This window comes from Centropristis striata, chromosome 2 (assembly GCF_030273125.1).
Source record: "Centropristis striata isolate RG_2023a ecotype Rhode Island chromosome 2, C.striata_1.0, whole genome shotgun sequence".
Lineage (NCBI taxonomy): Eukaryota > Metazoa > Chordata > Actinopteri > Perciformes > Serranidae > Centropristis > Centropristis striata.
In genome coordinates, this window is record NC_081518.1 from 15,524,345 (window position 1) to 15,542,137 (window position 17,793).

The window sequence follows — 17,793 nt, forward strand, 5'->3', positions numbered from 1 at the left end:
GAATAGTTCGGAATTTTGGAAATAGGACCTCATTTCCAACTTAGCCGGTGTGATATAGGTCGGTGGAGACCGTTTTCAGCACATTTTATGCAGTCCTTATACTTGCACAAGTCACTGTTGCTAAACTGGTGTTGAGCTAGCTCACGTCAATAGTATCATCCAGCCTGTCACTAAAAACAGCTTTACCTGCTGCTGAGAAACTAGTCCCTCAAAATGTTTTAACATTTTATTTATAACAAGTTTTTGAAAATGCAAGGTTGGTTTAATTTCTAAAATGATTCTATCAACACAGACATGTACATCGATAGTCCGACGTTATAATGTATTTGTCTCGGGTGTTCTGCGGAGCAGGTAAAGCTGTTTTTAGTGACAGGCTGAATGTTACTATTGACGTGCGCTAGCTCAACACTAGTTTAGCAACAGTGACTTGTGCAACTATAAGGACTTATAGTTAAGGAATTCCGAACTATTCCTTTAACATTTTACTTGAAAAGAAATTTAAGCTGAGCGAAGAAAAAAACGTACAACTACAAATATTGCTAACAGCAGCAATTAAATGCATTACAGTCCAGTGGTTGAAACCTGAGCCCCCAACTTATAATACATGGAGCGGCAAGGTATGGGAAATTTACCAGATGGAAAAAATGAACATACTCTCTGAGACTCCAAAAGATGGGATGCTGCCACCACTATATTAATGCAGTCTCCTTCTATATGATTAAATTTGCCCAACACTACACATGTCCATACCATTAATGATTAGGGGAGGAGGGAAAACACATACAGCATAGTCACACAATATTTTTTTGGGCAATAATGTATCAATACATGGATGGAAAATACAGCAAAGACTGATTATGTAGTTTTTCATGAAAAGACAAACTTGACATTATCACCATATAATCAGTTATATTTGAACATGTCAGCAAACAGTTCCTTATTTACACATTCAGCAGGTTTATCTTGGAGCGTGTTTGATGAAAACAGTGAAACAAACAGTGAAGCTGTGTGGAGGAGAGCTGCAGAGAGGGTGATAGTGAGTATGTTAGGGTTGGGAGCAGCCTGGTGGTCTCACTGATTCACATCTGTCCCACATTACTATCACTGTTCATATTTCTATGCTTTTAATTTGTAACATACTGCTTCAACTTCCTGTACAGCTTTTTCTTTTAACTATAATACTGTAAACATTTTCTAACAGGTGTGTGTGTGTGTGTGTGTGTGTGTCTGTCTGTCTGTCTCTCTCTCTCTCTCCCTCTCTCCCTGTGTGCGTGTGTGTTTGTGTCCCTCTCTCTCCCTCTGTTTGTGTGTGTGTGTTTGCCTGTGTCTGTGTCTCTCTCCCTGTGTGTGTGTGTGTGTGTGTGTGTGTGCGCGCGCGTGTCTCTCCCTGTGTGTGTGTGTGTGTGTGTGTCTCCCTGTGTGTGTGTATATCTGTGTGTCTCTCTCTTTCTCCCTGTGTGTGTGTGTGTGTGTGTGTGTGTCTCTCTCTCTCTCTCTCTCTTTCTCCCTGTGTGTGTGTGTGTGTGTCTCTCTCTCTCTCTCCCTGTGTGTGTGTGTGTGTGTGTGTGTGTGTGTGTGTCTCTCTCTCTCTCTCTCTCTCTTTCTCCCTGTGTGTGTGTGTGTGTGTGTGTGTGTCTCTCTCTCTCTCTCTCTCTCTCTTTCTCCCTCCCTGTGTGTGTGTGTGTGTGTGTGTGTGTGTGTGTCTCTCTCTCTCTCTCTCTCTCTCCCTGTGTGTGTGTGTGTGTGTGTATAGGGGCAGGGTGAGGTTTCAGCTCGAGGCTCAGCCATGGAGGGGGACTGCCTCAGCTGTATGAAGTACCTCATGTTCATCTTCAACTTCTTCATCTTTGTGAGTTCAAATCATTTTTCTTCTTCTGTGGTTTTAACATCAGACTGAAACAGAAAACAATCCCGTAAAATTATAACGAGACTGTGAATGACTTTCCTTCTTATTTGTAGTTGTAACATAACACTTAATGAAACCGCGAATGACTCTGTTGTATTTTAGTTTCTTTCTGTATGAGGTAAACAGTTCTGCTGCAGAACATGATTCGAAAGAGTGTGATATCTAACATTCAACCTGCACACTTTATGCGACATAAATGAACATTTTTGTTTGTCATTTAGAGAGATTTTGCTGGAAACTTATTGTCTGTGTACTCATGAATGCTTTTTGCTGAAGGGTTAAGTATGGTGGCGCTGAGAGCTCACAGCACTGCAACTTAAGAAAACAAATAATATAATACACAAAAGACAAGCAAATTGAGAAAACATCTTCATTAGTTTGACAACACAAGCGCAGCATTAATAAAATGCGCCGCAAAGACCACAACACAACAGAAGTGTTACCAGAGGACACTTAAAAGTGATGCACATGTCTGGACAAGCATGTGATATTATCACGTTATTTCAAGATTAATGATTATTTCATTGCATTACATTGCAGTTAAACAAATCAAATAAATGAATGATACACGCTTTAGTTGGTCTCTCTCAACGGCACCAAGTTGACCTTGGTCTTGCTAGCCGGCTCACGCTAGCATGTTATTGATCACCGGCTAACGTTAGCATGCTATGATTAGCCGCTAACGTTATAAGGTTAAATTATCATTAACTTGAAATAACGTAATAAAATCAAGAGTGCTCTTAAATGTCCTCTGGAAACACTTCTGTTGTGTTGTGGTCTATTTGCAGCACTTTCTCTTATCCTGTTGTGTTGTGGTCAGCATGTTTTCTAAATGCTGCGCATGTGTTGTCAAATTGATGAAGATGTTTTCTCAATTTGCTTGTGCTTTGTGTATTTGCATGTGTTTTGTTAAGTTGTTGTTGTTAAGCTCTCAGGGCCACCGTAAATAAGTAAAAATTGATGTCCGGGGAAGTTCACACGGCAGTCAGTAAGCACGGTCACTGACTCAGTAGACAGCTTCAAACAAAAACAATACGGCCTATAACTATATATACATCATAGCAACACTAATTTCCTCCATTTCTGTGAATAAGTTTGGTTTTGAAATGTGATTTTTGCTGCTAATTGCCAAACACTTTGGGCCTTTTTCTGTGTATGAAAGGTGTTTTAAATTTTATTGTGAAATTTTATTTTATTATATGTATTTTATTGAGTATTAAATTCAACAAACACGACACATATGCAATCAAGACTATCTATCATGACTATTACAACTGTGCACGTAACTCTGTAGCTCAAATATTATATGGTAATGGACCTGCACTTATATAGCGCTTTTCACTCAAAAGCGCTTTACACTACAGCGTTCATACTGGTGGCAGAGGCTACCCTACACGGTACTACCTGTCACCATTGGGAATACATTCACACACCGATGAACACAGCACATCGGGAGCAATTTGGGGTTCAGTATCTTGCTCAAGGATACTTCGACATGTAGGCTGCGATGGTCAGGGATCGAACCACCCTTCCCAACCCTTCGGTTGGGGGCCAACCACTCTCCCAACTGAGCCACAGCCGCCTAACAGACACAAAAATAAGGTTAAATAAGGTTATAAGAAATAAAATGCAATAACATCTAAAACTGAAAAACATCATGAATTCATTCATTTATTATCAGACAAATACGAATTTCCAAGCATTACTTTTTAGAAGAAAGGACTCAATTGGGTAGAAATATTATTTAATTTTAATAACAAAACATGCAGTTTTTGGAAATTTAAGTAGGAAAAAAACCCAACATAAATAATGGCTACGACTGGCTACTGAAACACTGAAAAGTGTTTTAACTATCAGAACCAGAGTGGAATATAAAGCTATCACAATTCAAATAACTTTTTGTGATACTGTCAGTTACTTCTTATATAAATAAATAAAAATCACCTCCTCCTTGGGCCCCTGCCGGCTCCTGGGCCCCGGAGCCTCTCACAGCTCCTCTTGCGCTGGTTCTGAATGAATAATTAACCCTCCCTCTCCCAGCTGGGCGGCTCCTTCCTGCTGGGCGTGGGCATCTGGGTGCTGGTGGACCCGATGGGCTTCAGGGAGATCGTGGCGGCGAACCCGCTGCTGTTCACCGGCGTCTACGTCATCCTCGCCATGGGCAGCATGCTCTTCCTGCTCGGCTTCCTCGGCTGCTGCGGTGCCATCCGCGAGAACAAATGTCTGCTGCTGTTTGTGAGTCTGCACAAGTTTTAACTGTCAGTCATGTCCAGATCAGGTTTAATGTTAAAGATGAAAACAGGTGAAACAGGTAGTAATATACACAGTCATGGAAAAAATTATTAGACCATTTTTTCCTCCAATTTCTTGTTCATTTTAATGCCTGGTACAACTAAAGGTACATTTGTTTGGATATAAATATAAAATATATATAAATATAATGATGACAACAAAAATAGCTGATAAGAGTTTAATTTAAGAGCTGATATCTAGACATTTTCCATGGTTTTATAGATAATGATTTTGGTTATTATCAAGAAAACCTTGGAAAATGTCTAGATATCAGCTCTTAAATTAAACTCTTATCAGCTATTTTTGTTGTTATCATTATATGTGTCCATACAAATGTACCTTGAGTTGTACCAGGCATTAACATGAACAAGAAAGCAAGGATAAAACAAGAGTGGTTTAATATTTTTTTCCAGGACTGTAGTTGTTATATATGAAATAATGCTGCAAGTACAAACACTTTACTGAAGTTCAAACTTTATTCTGCTAAAATTTTGGTTTTAAGTGGTTTTAATGGGACATTTTTGTCCTCCAGGGTTTCTGTATTTTGCTTTATTATAGTCAGTTTATTATAGACTTATTGTAGGAGCTGAGGTTCAACTTTTAACATAAGAAAAATAAAAAAAACTCACACCTGCACCAAGATTTATTCCAGTCCAAAAGATCAAAAAATAAGAATTAAAAGGCTAAAAAACATTTCTTCAGACTTCATATGAGCCTGTAAAAAGTGGTGAAACTGCAACAAAAAGGAAAGAGTAAGTCAGTGTGCGTCCTCCTTTATATCTCTGCCTGCTAGTTATATAAGAGCAGAGTGAAAAGATACAACAGCGCCATCTAGAGGAGCTGAGAAAATGGGCTGGAGAAGTGTGATTATTACAATCAGACTACTTAATTCTGTCCTGTGTGTTGTGTTTAGTAATCTGAGTCTGTCAGCTTGTTTATTGTATGTAATGTTGTTTCTAAAATCTGTTGGAATATATTTATGACTTGTATGTCTGGAGTCAAAATGAAGCACTTGTTTATTATTATTGAAGTATTATTCCCCTGACTAACTATTTTCCGTTCCTGTCTCAGTTCTTCATGCTGATCCTCTTCATCTTCCTGGCCGAGCTGGCGGCCGCCATCCTGGCCTTCCTCTTCAGGGAACACGTGAGTTCAGACTGGATCACTTCATCAGCTGTGGAGTTTAAAGCTGCTGCTCCACAGCAACTGATGTGAAATCTCCTTTATTATAAAGAAATTGTAATATTAGAGTTTTTGTTGTCCCTTTAGTCAAATTTCAGATTTTTCTCAAACAGCTTTAGAAAAATATTGTGAAATGATCCATCAAGTTGCATCAAGGGTTTGAAAGCACCAAACTGACTCTGATCCTCAGTGATTCTTCACATTACAGCTGATGGTTAAAGGCTCTGATTCACTGAGAAATACCAGACTTTTTTGCTGTTTTTATACAATATTTGTGTTGGGCTTTTATGTACAGAAAGTATTAAGTTTTAAATCAAATCAAAATCAAAATTACTTTATTGACTAACTGAGGGTAAATTCAGTTAGTCTGGTAGAATCTCTGTTAGAATGAGACAGCCTGATGGCTGTAGGAGAGAAGGATCTTTTGTATCTCTCCGTCCTGCAACAGAGAGAGAGGAGCCGTCCACTGCTGTTTTTTTGGTCCATAAAGGTTTTGTGTAGCAGATGATCTGGGTATTTCAGGATGGCCTGGAACATGTTGACAGGTCATCTCTCCACCACCTCCTCCAGTGTGTCCAACCTGGCTCCAACCACAGAACCAGCTCTTTAGACCAGTCTGTCCAACCGCCTTCATCTCTGTGTGTGATGCTGCCTCCCCAGCAGACTACAGCATAAAACAACACACTACCACCACAGACTGATAAAACATCTGCAGCATCACACTACACATGTCCAGAGATCTGAGCTTCAAGAAGAAAAAGAGGCGGCTCTGCCCCTTTTTGTAGAGAGCGTCTGTGTTTAGGGACCAGTCCAACTTATTATCCAGGTATACACCTAGATACTTAGAACTTGGCACCACCTCCATGTCCACCCCACAGGTATTCACTGGCTGAAAGGGGGCTTGAACCTGCAGAAATCTCTGATCATTTCCATAGTCTTTGAGGTGTTCAGTGGGAGATAGTTCTTGTGACTCCAGTCACTGAAGGCTTTTATCAGATCCCTATATTCAGATTCCTGCTCATTCCTGATACACTTTAGACTGGATCAGTTCATCAGCTGTGGAGTCTAGAGCTGCTGCTCCACAGCAACTGATGTGAAATCTCCTTTATTATAAAGAAATTGTAATATTAAAGTTTTTGGCAGCAAATACAAAATACCATAACATTTATGAATGCAATGCAAAAAAACACAGCAATTATAACAAAGGTCAGTGTATTAGGGATGTCCCAATAAAGCCATTTAATATTAAATATCTGCAGATACAGAGTCTCTATTCAATGCGTTAGTAGATAGTACAACTGCACTGTGAACACTTCAGGTACAGTAAAGTTTGTCAGATGCTGTTAGCACCAAGGTCTCCATAGCCAACAATAATAATAAGGTATCACTGTTTAAGTCAATAATAATAAAGAAAAAATACTTATTATATCCAGAAGTGTTAATTTCTACCTATTGTGAGTCATTTTTGCATGAGCATCTTTTGCAACCGATCAACAACCTTTAGCGCTTTCCCACCAGTCCACACTAAATTGAACAAAACAAATGTTTCCCCACTGCACAGTGTAGAGTCAAACCCTGGCTTTTCACGGCCCCAAGACTTCAAACCTGAGCTATCTATTTATTGCAAAATAAAGTATAAAATAACAAACTTTCTTTGGCATTCTGTCTCGAGGGACTGTCTCTCTCATGTCCTCTAGTGTTTGTTCCTTCATTTTTTTTATACCATTGAAGATTTATTTCCATCATCTGTACATCTTTTGCAGTAGATTATAAATCATTCTTTTTTATGTACATTTTGTATGGGCAGCCAGAAATAACACAGGCATCACACACATTGTTCATACAACAAGCCTCTACATTTTCAAAGAATCTTTCCCTCAACTTGTCCGTCCTTTAATCCTCTTTTGTCCATTTGAATTGCAAATATTCAAATAAATTTGTAAAATAAGTAGATGAATATAAATTAAATAAATGGTACATCAGCAGCAATTGCAGTGAAGGACAGGCAGAAGAATGCCTGGTACAACTAAAGGTACATTTGTTTGGACAAATATAATGATAACCACAAAAATAGCTGATGAGAGTTTAATTTAAGAGCTGATATCTAGACATTTTCCATGGTTTTATTGATAATAACCAAAATCATTATCAAGAAATCCATGGAAATGTCTAGATATCAGCTCTTAAATTAAACTCACCAGCTATTTGTGTTGTTGTTGTTATCATTATATTTGTACAAACAAAACTGTAAAACCAAATGTTGCTTGTTTGTTATCATAACTAATTTTTCCTTTTCAATACAACAAAGATTTGTGATTTGAGTTAACTCGATTGTCTTTGTTGTCTTGATATAAAATTATTTTGCAGCATGGACACTCAAATATTTAAGTTGAAACAACAAATTGGGTTTTACAGTGTACCTTTAGTTGTAACAGGCATTAAAATGAACAAGAAATTGAAGAAAAGGGGTGGTCTAATAATGTTTTTCATGACTGTTATTGGCTTGAGGTTTTAGCTGTTTACTGAGGTGTGTGTGTGTGTGTGTGTGTGTGTGTGTGTGTGTGTGTGTGTGTGTGCAGCTAACCAGAGAGTACTTCAGCAGGGAGCTGAAGCGTCACTACCAAGGTCACAACAACACCGACGTCTTCACGTCCACATGGAACGCCATCATGACCACGGTGAGCGTCCGGGTTACAGTCATAATGTAATAAAAATCTGCACTTGAGTCCATTGAAAATGTAATAAAACCTGATAATGTAATAACTTCCCAATAATGTAATACACTTTTTACCAATAATGTAATCACCAAGCACCTTTAGATTTCAAGAAGCTGTTGAATGCATTCATGTTTCATGGATACCTCATTTGTGAAAAACGGATGAACGGGTCAAAAGTAAATAAACATTCAACTTTGACCTGTTGGTGGCGCTAGAACTCTTGAGCTAGAGTTGCCTACACAGTATCACCACTTGAACCCAAGTAATGGGTGGTCTGCTGTTAAATTATTACAATATTGGGGAATTATTACATTACATTATTATTACATTATCAGGACTTGCGAAATGCTAACCTGATAATGTAATAACCTCCCATTAATGTTATACTTTATTACATTATTCGTAAAAAGTGTATTACATTATTGGGAAATGCACTTTATTACATTATCGGGAAGTTATTACATTATCAGGTTTTATTACATTTTCAATTGACTCAAGTGCAGATTTTTATTACATTATCAGGGTTATTACATTATCTGGAATTTATTACATTATCAGGTTCTACATGCTCCTTCTGTCCTCACCTTATAATAACCTCAGAGTCTAACAGCCTCCACGTGTCTCTGCAGTTTGACTGCTGCGGTGTGAGCGGTCCTGAGGACTTTGAGGAGAGCCTCTTCAGGCTCCTCAGCCCAGCCAAGATGGTCCCTGAGGCCTGCTGCCAGAGGAGCAGCTTCCCCGGAGAGGTCTTCATGGAGCAGTGTGTGAGCGGCAGCGTGGTCTTCAGACACAACAAGGTCAGCACAAAACACTTTATACCTCTCAGAAACACAGGATGTCAGCAGGCATGTTCGCCCACTCAGAAGCACCTGAAGGCTCCCAGCTGAAACCTTTTAGTGGCAGAGGAAGAGAAACTACACAGTAAAAAAAAAAGTAATCTACAGTAAAATACAGTGAGAACAGAACAAAATGCTTTTGCTGTATGGTGACAGGTTCACTGTAAATCAGCAAAGTCTGACAGAATAATTGAGGTATTTTAGGGATTTTGTGTTTGTGATATTTTGATATTTCTTTGGAAATTTTAACAAAATGTTATATGTTATTTTTAGAGTAACTGACAGTAACTAACTAACTATGGTTCTACATTTTATGGCATTAATTAGCAACGTCTAGGCTATCGCTTTTGTTATTCCAGCGAACTGAGACGGGACAGATTAGGTGCTGGACAAAGGCAGGTCTCAGGCCTACACACTCGAAGTCGCCCTTTATTTTATTTTATTGTTGGGCCTAAACATTTTATTTTAGGTTATTGTTGGACTCCAGCCCTTTATTTTATTTTATTGTTGGGCCTAAACATTTTATTTTAGTTTATTATTGGACCCCAGCCCTTTATTTTATTTTATTGTTGGGCCTAAACATTTTATTTTAGTTTATTATTGGGCCCCAGCCCTTTATTTTATTTTATTGTTGGGCCCCAGAACTTCCACATACACAGATATGGAACCCCCCCCCCCTATATATTGTAATTTAATATAATTCCTACAAACATCAAACATTTTTTACAGCGTAGGCTCTGTAGGTCAATGTTGAATAATATAATCTAGTCTTTAACACATGCATCATTCGTATAAAATGATTATTTTGTTTTATATGTTAAATCTTAATCTGCAAAGTAACAGAAATGATAGCTCAAGATAAGTACAGCAACGTTTACTTCTACAGTGTAGTGAAATAAAACTGTAAAGTAGATTAAAATAGAAATACTAAATAAATCCAACCTGAAAATCACCAAAGAAATTATTAGATTAAACAGCAATAAATGGCTCCAAAACTCACTGTTTTTAGAGCATCATGTTAAAGACATTCTTATGTAAACATGCATTTCCACATTATTTATTTATTTATTTATCCATCTGGTAAAATAAAATCAGATTATCATCTTCATTTTAGTTCTGTAGGTCAGTGTTGCATAATTGAATCTGCTTTTTAACTAATGCATCATTTTTACAAGATGATTATTTGTTTAATATGCAAAATAACACTAATAAAAGATCTGAAGAACAGATATTTACTGCTACCGCAAAGTTAAATAAAACATGTAAAGTAGAATAGAAACACAAAAATTATAACAACTTTAAGACAACAAAGAAATTAATAATTTGGGTATAAAAAACGCCAATAAATGTCTACAAATAGTAGAAATTATAGCAGATTTTTTTTTAAATTCTGCTTTTAACAAATGCATTGTTTTTATAAGATGATTATTTGATTTGTATGTTAAATTTGAATCTGTAAAATAACTTTAATGAAAGCTCTGAAGTACTGCTACATGTATTGATTAAATACATGGATTTAACTAGGGGCTGCATGGTGACGTAGTGGTTAGCTCTCTCGCCTCACAGCTAGAGGGTCGCTGGTCGACTCCGGCCTGCAGCTCTTCTGTGTGGAGTCTGCATGTTCTCCCCGTGTCAGAGTGGGTTCTCTCTGGGTACTCCAGCTTCCTCCCACAGTCCAAAAACATGCACTTAGGTTTAATTGGTGACTCTAAATTGGTGACTCTAAATTGCCCGTAGGAGTGAATGAGAGTGTGATTTTCTGTCTCTATGTGTTAGCCGTGTGAGACCTGTCCAGGGTGAACCCCACCTCTCACCCAATGTCAGCTGGGATCGGCTCCGAAGTTATTATAGTTAACGAAAACTAACGAAATAACGAAAACTAGAATTGAAAAAAACATTTTCGTTAACTGAAATAAAAATAAAAACGAGAGTTTTTAAAAAACGATAACTAACTGAAACTGTATTGTGTGGTTAGAAAACGAACTAACTTTTTTCATACGTAAACCTTTTTAATAATTCATCTATCTGGTTTTCTGACTTAATAAACTTATTGGGGTTGAGATGGATCAAACAAAGGAAATAAAGGAAACATTTATTGTGACTTTTTAAAATCTGGCACAGAAAAACTAAAACTAACACTAAAACTAAAGAAAACTAAACTAAAACTAAGCACTTTCCAAAAACTAAAAACTAATTAAACCTAGCAAACACACTCTAAAAACTCATCAAAACTAACTGAATTTGAAAAAAAAATCGACAACGAAATTAAAAGAATAACTAATGAGAAGTCCAAAACTACTGAAACCTTGCAGCCCGCCGCAACCCGAGTGTGGATAAGCGGTTAAGGATAATAAATGAATGAATGGATTTAACTACCTCAAAAACAGAAAAAAAGATAAATTAATACATTCAACAGCAATTCATGTCTCTAAGTAGTAAATGAAGACTTTTTTCATTTGTTTCATTTTACTGACATTTTTTTTAGTTTATAAATATTCCAGTGTTTCATAATTGACGAGTGGCAGAATCTATCATTTTAATTTAAAAAAAGACTTGAGGTGCCTCTGCCTTCTCTGGAACATGAAACTGTTTCATAATTCAACAAAACTTAGCAGAAAGTTAAACATGATTTCCATCCAGATGTGTATCATGTTTTAATGCACATTTGAATACAGAGTAAAAATGTATTATTACAGGACAACAGACAAAGGACAGAGTCAGAGTTATTAAATATGGTTTAATAACGAGGCTGTGAGTTAAAGGCAGGTTTCTTGATATTTCTGTCTCTTTTTTCTCCCTGCAGGGCTGTTACTCTGCGATGGTCGACTACTTTGAGACGTACATTTACACAGCAGGAGCTCTGGCCATTGTGGTGCTGACTATTGAGGTAAGTACTGTGTCCTCTTACAGTTAAATACTAAGTGATTTTAATAATAAGAATTTTTTTTGGGACCGATTAAGGTTTAGGTTTAATAGAGACTGTCACCCAACAATTTAAGTTTTTAAGTTCAGCCAAGCAGCTTCACTGAGTCTTTAGAGACGCTGATATTGTGCAGAGCTGCAGGAATAAATTATGTTTTAATCTTCACTTCACTGTCAACTTCAAATGAAGATTTGATTAATGTTAATGTTGTTTATCTACAAGCCAGAGATCTTTTGTTGCACAATCGGCCAAGTTAAAAAACTTCATTTCATTTTCTTTTGTATTGTCTGTTCCGTAATTATGAAGTTTATTTTATGAAATTGCTCAAACAAAACCCTGAAGTGTCGTAGCGGTGGACAGATGATCAGGAACTAGAATCATCTTTTGAATTCCGTGTGTTTAGAGTGAGACTTCTCATATTTTTGTCTCTAAATGAGTATTGTGGACAACACTAAAAAAAATAATGTGTTCAGTAATTGCACGTTCATTAAATGTGCTTGTTTTTGCCACAGACGGACCAAGGTTATTATAGTTAACAAAAATAACGAAATAACAAACTAGAATTGAAAAAACATTTTTCGTTAACTGAAATAACAATAAAAACGAGAGTTTAAAAAACAAAAAAACCAATAACTAACTGAAACTGTATTTTGTGGTTACAAAACTAACTAAAACTAACTAAAATTAAAGTGAAAATGTGCTTAGTTTTCATCTGTGTCTACTTTTTTCATACGTAAACCTTTTTGGTTGATATGAAATCAATTTAATCTATCTGGTTTTATGATTTAATAAACTTATTGGGGCTGAGATGGATTAGCCAAAGGAAATAAAGGCAACATTTATTGTGACCTTATTGAATCTGACACCCAACAAATACCCCATTACAAAAAAATAAAACTAATAAAACACTAAACTAAAACTAAGCATTTTCCAAAAAATAAAAACTAATTAAAACTAGCAAACTCACTCCAAAAACTAATTAAAATTAACTGAATTTGAAAATAAAAATTGACAACGAATTAAAACCAAAACTGATGAAAAATCCAAAACTATTATTACCTTGTGACAGACTCAGATTGTTGTTCACAGTGTCAATTTCTTGTTCATTTTAATGCCTGGTACAACTAAAGGTCCATTGGTTTGGACAAATATAATCATAACAACAAAATTAGCTGATAAGAGTTGAATTTAAGAGCCGATATCTAGACATTTTCCATGGTTTTCTTGAAAATGATTTTGGTTATTATCAAGAAAACCATGGAAAATGTCTAGATATCAGCTGCAGCCCTCTCTCTCTCTAACAGTAACCAAACAGAAAGTGTTGCTGTGTCTAACATCACGATGATGTCGTTCCCTCCGCAGCTCTTCGCCATGGTGTTCGCCATGTGTCTGTTCAGAGGCATCCAGTAACGATCATCAGCAGCCGTCAGAGAGGCTCCACGCAGGAGGAAAACAAGAACTGTAAAATATGAAATGTATTTGTACAGTGATAGTGTATGTGTCTCATTGGTTTCGTGACATCATTTTGTACTTCACAGCAGCAGCAGCGAGGCGTTTGAGGTGCTGCTCTGGGCACAATAGACACACACAGGAAGTCATCCACTGTCCTCACTGTTTCCTCAAACATAAAGGAATAACACTGGTGCTAAGAGCTCAACACGGAGGGAGAACTGATGTCTAGATCCAGGACCAGCCTGAGCCCCAGAGCTGGAAACACACGTGATTTATCTCCTGATTATAACCTCAGTGATCACGGAGAGTCAGCACAAACAGTTCAGGTACAATCAGCACAGAGCTCGCATTAGCATTAGCTTGCAGTGAGCCTCAGAAGCTTCAGGATTAAAACAGAATGTGAATCAGAACACATCGGGCCTCCTGCAGGAACACACTGTTCTCTTCAGAAACCCTCACAAGCAGTTTCAGGCCGCTTTTTGCTCTTTTTACATTTCCCTTACTGTGTCCTTGTATTTCACTGCAATATATAAAATCAATATAAATCTAAAGTCTTGCAGCTCTATAGAATCAGCACAATCATGGCTAGAACCTGAAACATGTCTTTGTGCAGAATAACACAGTTATAGTGACATAAATCATAAAAAAAGAAAAAGAACAAGTTGAATTTCTTGGAAAAAATGTATTATTTTTATTATAAATAAAATGGAATTTATATATACAACACCCCCCCAAAAATTGGGTCCACACATGCTAGAAATAGCCGTGTTTCCGCTGAGTACTTTTTGGAAAAAGGCTGTGGGTTTTTTGGCTCCGCCCACTAGTTATTTCCCCACGGCCTCTGTTCCCATACAGGTACTTTTGAAACGGCTGAACAACGGAATCCGAATGTGACAACAGACCGACGCAGCAAGCAGTGTTGCCAACTTAGAGACTTTGTCTCTATATTTACCCACTATTCAGACCCTCTAGTGACTCTTTTTTTAAAAAGTGAATAGCAACAAATCTAGCGACTTTTTCTGGTGTTATTGGAGACTTTTGGAGACTCATTCCTACTCTTCTTCACGAGAAGCAGGCGCCGTCCCAATGCACTCACAAGCGGCCCAGTCCTCCTGCAGCAGTCTCTCCAAGCTGCAGTCACACATGCGCAAAGTCGCTGCCTCGACCGTATCCAATCAGCATGGAATAGTTCGTAGCAGCTCAGTAGGTACTTTCTGGGCGACTGTGGCTCAGTTGGTAGAGCAGTCGCCCATTGATCGGTAGGTTGGTGGTTCGATCTCTGACCATGGTAGCCTACATGTCAAAGTATCCTTTAGCAAGATACTGAACCCCAAATTGCTCCCGATGCTGCGTTCATCGGTGTGTGAATGAATTCCCACTGGTGGCAGGCGGCACCGTTTAGAGTAGCCTCTGCCACCAGTATGAATGTGTGTGTGAGCGCAGTCTGTAGTGTAAAGAGCTTTGGATGGAAGCGCTATATAAGTGCAGTCCATTAAAACCAGCCACGACATAAAAATAAGGGGGAAAAACAGACAAAAGAGGGCACCAATATAAATAAATTACCACCTAAATAAAAAGTGTTTTATGTTATCTGTCCATGACTTGTGAGACAGGACTCATGAATTTCATTCTTACTTAAGAGAAAATTCTGACAGTATTTCTGAATGCAACACGTTTGAGATGTTCCTGCATGAGGCCTGATGTGGACAACACAATTCATAAATCATGAGACGTGATTCAGAGTCGAGGTTTAAAAACATGTTTGTTTACAAGAGTCTTTTCACTCACACAGGGTTCAATGTAAAATATTATTAAAGTTCATTTCAGTGTGTCGTGGAGCACCTGTAAATTAATTCAACTTCACAACACAAGACTGAATGTGTGTGAATGTGAGTGAGTGCATGTGTTTGTGTGTGTAAATAAGCCTCAGTGGGACTGTGCCAGTGTACAGTGTGTGTGTGTGTGTGTGTCCCTCTTTGTGCACAGTGTGATCATGTTAATGTTGTCAGTAGTGATATAAAATGGAAGTTAAGCTAAAATAACATTGTACTGTAAGTTGTGTTTTCCAGTTGATTTGTATAAATGGCACTGATTGATATTAAACTGATTTCTGTGATTTTAGTGCTGTGACGTTTAATTTATTCTTCATACACAAACACAAAGGAGTTTTATTCAGCCAATCACAGGTGAGATTATTTATATATGATCTAGGTCTGATCTTTTTCTCAGCTGTGTTTATAACTTAAGAATAAGTATGAAATAAATGGTTTTGACAGGATAATCCAAGTTCTTTGTTGTTGTAATACAAATTTTGACCACAAGAGAGGGAAGTTCACTACTACCACATGTTCTGTTCTAAAAAGGACAAAGAGCTTTCGTGTTTTCTTCCACAGGAGTTTTAATTTCTCCATGCACTCTAAACACAATGTTCTTATATTGAGTGTTTCAAGCACCCGTTTTTAATGTTATCAGCCCATTAAATAAATGAGCCTTATCAGCCTTATAAATATGGCTTAGAAGGTTCATGTTTTACCTTTAGTATATGCAGAAGGAGGCCAGTCTTGATTTCTTTACACTTTTGTGTAAACTACTGTTTGGGTTCATAAAATAGAAAGTGTGTGTTTCGATATTGTTAAAAACATCATGGTTTAGATTAAATACTTTAAAAATGACTTGTACATTTGCCTAAAGAAGAGGTTTTGTTTAAAAAAGATAATGGGATTTTTGCCAACGTCAGAAATCATAGAGTTTTTCCTTATGGTATTTCACCTTTTTGGCTTCTAGACATTGCAGCTTCCTCGCAATGTAACCACAAGCATTTTGTGTATAAGACCTCCCCCGAGTTCATGAGTTCCATTTGAAGGAAGCACTATTTGATAGGGCCATTGATCCATTGAAATATGTAATTTGTTGTTTTTGCATAATTAAACAAGGACCAGAGACACAACAGGAAAACGAAGCAAGTTGTGCAAGTAGTGTAAAGGAGGGCAAGAAAAACTTACGTTAATTAGAAATAATTACAACAAATAGAGATGTAATATGACATTCTTCTGTAGTGGGAGATATATATTGGGAATTTGTCTATTGAAATGCACAATGGCTGAAATTTTAAATAAATATAATACATTATCAACGTATCAAAATATCTTTCGCATCTTATAGTAGACACACTTTTTTGTAATAAAAAGAAACATATAAATATATCATAATACTGCCAAAATAACAACAACAATAATTTGGAGGTGTTAACACATAAGGTGGCATTTTTTTTGACAAGGTAGCAAATCTTGACAAAACACTGAAAATACACAAGATACTGCTGAGCGAACAGCGCCGTCTGCTGGCAACAGAGAAAAGTGTGGTTTTAATGGTCGAGTAATAAAGAGACTAGATTTGTATATGGCAAATTGAAATTCCCCAGTTGCTCCTGATATTTATCGTTATTCAACAATTCAAGGTGATATAACAGTTTTAAATGGTGTTTTAACGCTCGCAAAGTCAAGTGCCCTGTGTGTGGGAGAACGACACTACGCATGCTTAGAGCCGTTGAAAACAAAACCGCAAACTGCAATCTGATTGGCTGTTCGGTGTGTCGTCATTAACTGTTAGCTAGTAGCCGTTAGTGTTTGTTTTGAAGAAGATGTGGTCTCCGTGAACTAACTGTGGATTATCTTCTACATCAGTCGTTCTCAAACTTTTTTAGCTACGCATCCCCTTCTATGTCCTAACCGTGTTGACGCACCCCTAATCCCCCACACCTTCAAAAAACGAAATGCAATAATCATTTTTATAGCCATATTAAAGGCGGCATGTTTAACCCTTGCGCACCCCTTCAGAAAGTACCCCACGTATTAGGTGCAAAAAATGTACACCTCTTAAAAAGTGTTATAAAAATATTATATATGCATTTTTTTTCACTTTCAATGCATTAAATCTTTTGACCAACTACAGTCCTGATCATAACTATAAAAATAACATGTATTTCTTAAATAATCCCCAAATTAGACTAGGATCAAAAACGTATGTTTGAATGGGAGTCAATGGTGCAAAAGATGTCCTTAAGGTACTCAGAGGAACTATTTTTTTGACTCAGTGAAATATTGCCCTATCAATTAATCCAAGGTTGGAATTTTGAACGTTGATGGAAAGCCGATATCCTTGCAAAATTTGGTCCCAATAGCATTAACACAGGTAAAGTTATTAAGTATTTAAAATGGAGATGTGCAAAAAATGTACCTAAGGGTGCACAAGGGTTAATCATGCTCAAATGACCAGAACACACATATAATTAAATAATCACCATCACAACAAAGCGGGCTCGCATTTGAATTCATCTGAACACAGTTTCAATATAATGCAACAAGGTTACACTTTTAAGAGCAAAGAGGATGATGACAGGCTCAGGATCAGAGGCAGAAAGCACATAAGTTGGGAAAATGTTATAATATTTTGAGTCGCGTTGAACAAAAATTGCAGCAACTTTAA

At 37.2% G+C, this 17,793-nt stretch overlaps 1 protein-coding gene across 2 annotated transcripts in view; it reads left to right on the forward strand.

Annotated features, from left to right (window-relative positions):
* LOC131990156 (tetraspanin-18-like) overlaps positions 1-15,429 on the forward strand; it is a 51,055-nt gene extending 35,626 nt beyond the window's left edge. For both annotated transcript variants that reach the window (XM_059355556.1, XM_059355560.1), the window contains exons 3-9: positions 1,754-1,849; positions 3,947-4,141; positions 5,270-5,344; positions 7,960-8,058; positions 8,727-8,894; positions 11,737-11,820; positions 13,219-15,429. In XM_059355556.1, coding sequence (XP_059211539.1) covers positions 1,754-1,849; positions 3,947-4,141; positions 5,270-5,344; positions 7,960-8,058; positions 8,727-8,894; positions 11,737-11,820; positions 13,219-13,266 — 765 coding nt within the window. In that variant the 3' untranslated portion in view covers positions 13,267-15,429. The remainder of the gene's footprint in view (positions 1-1,753; positions 1,850-3,946; positions 4,142-5,269; positions 5,345-7,959; positions 8,059-8,726; positions 8,895-11,736; positions 11,821-13,218) is intronic.
* Positions 15,430-17,793: the final 2,364 nt, after the last annotated feature.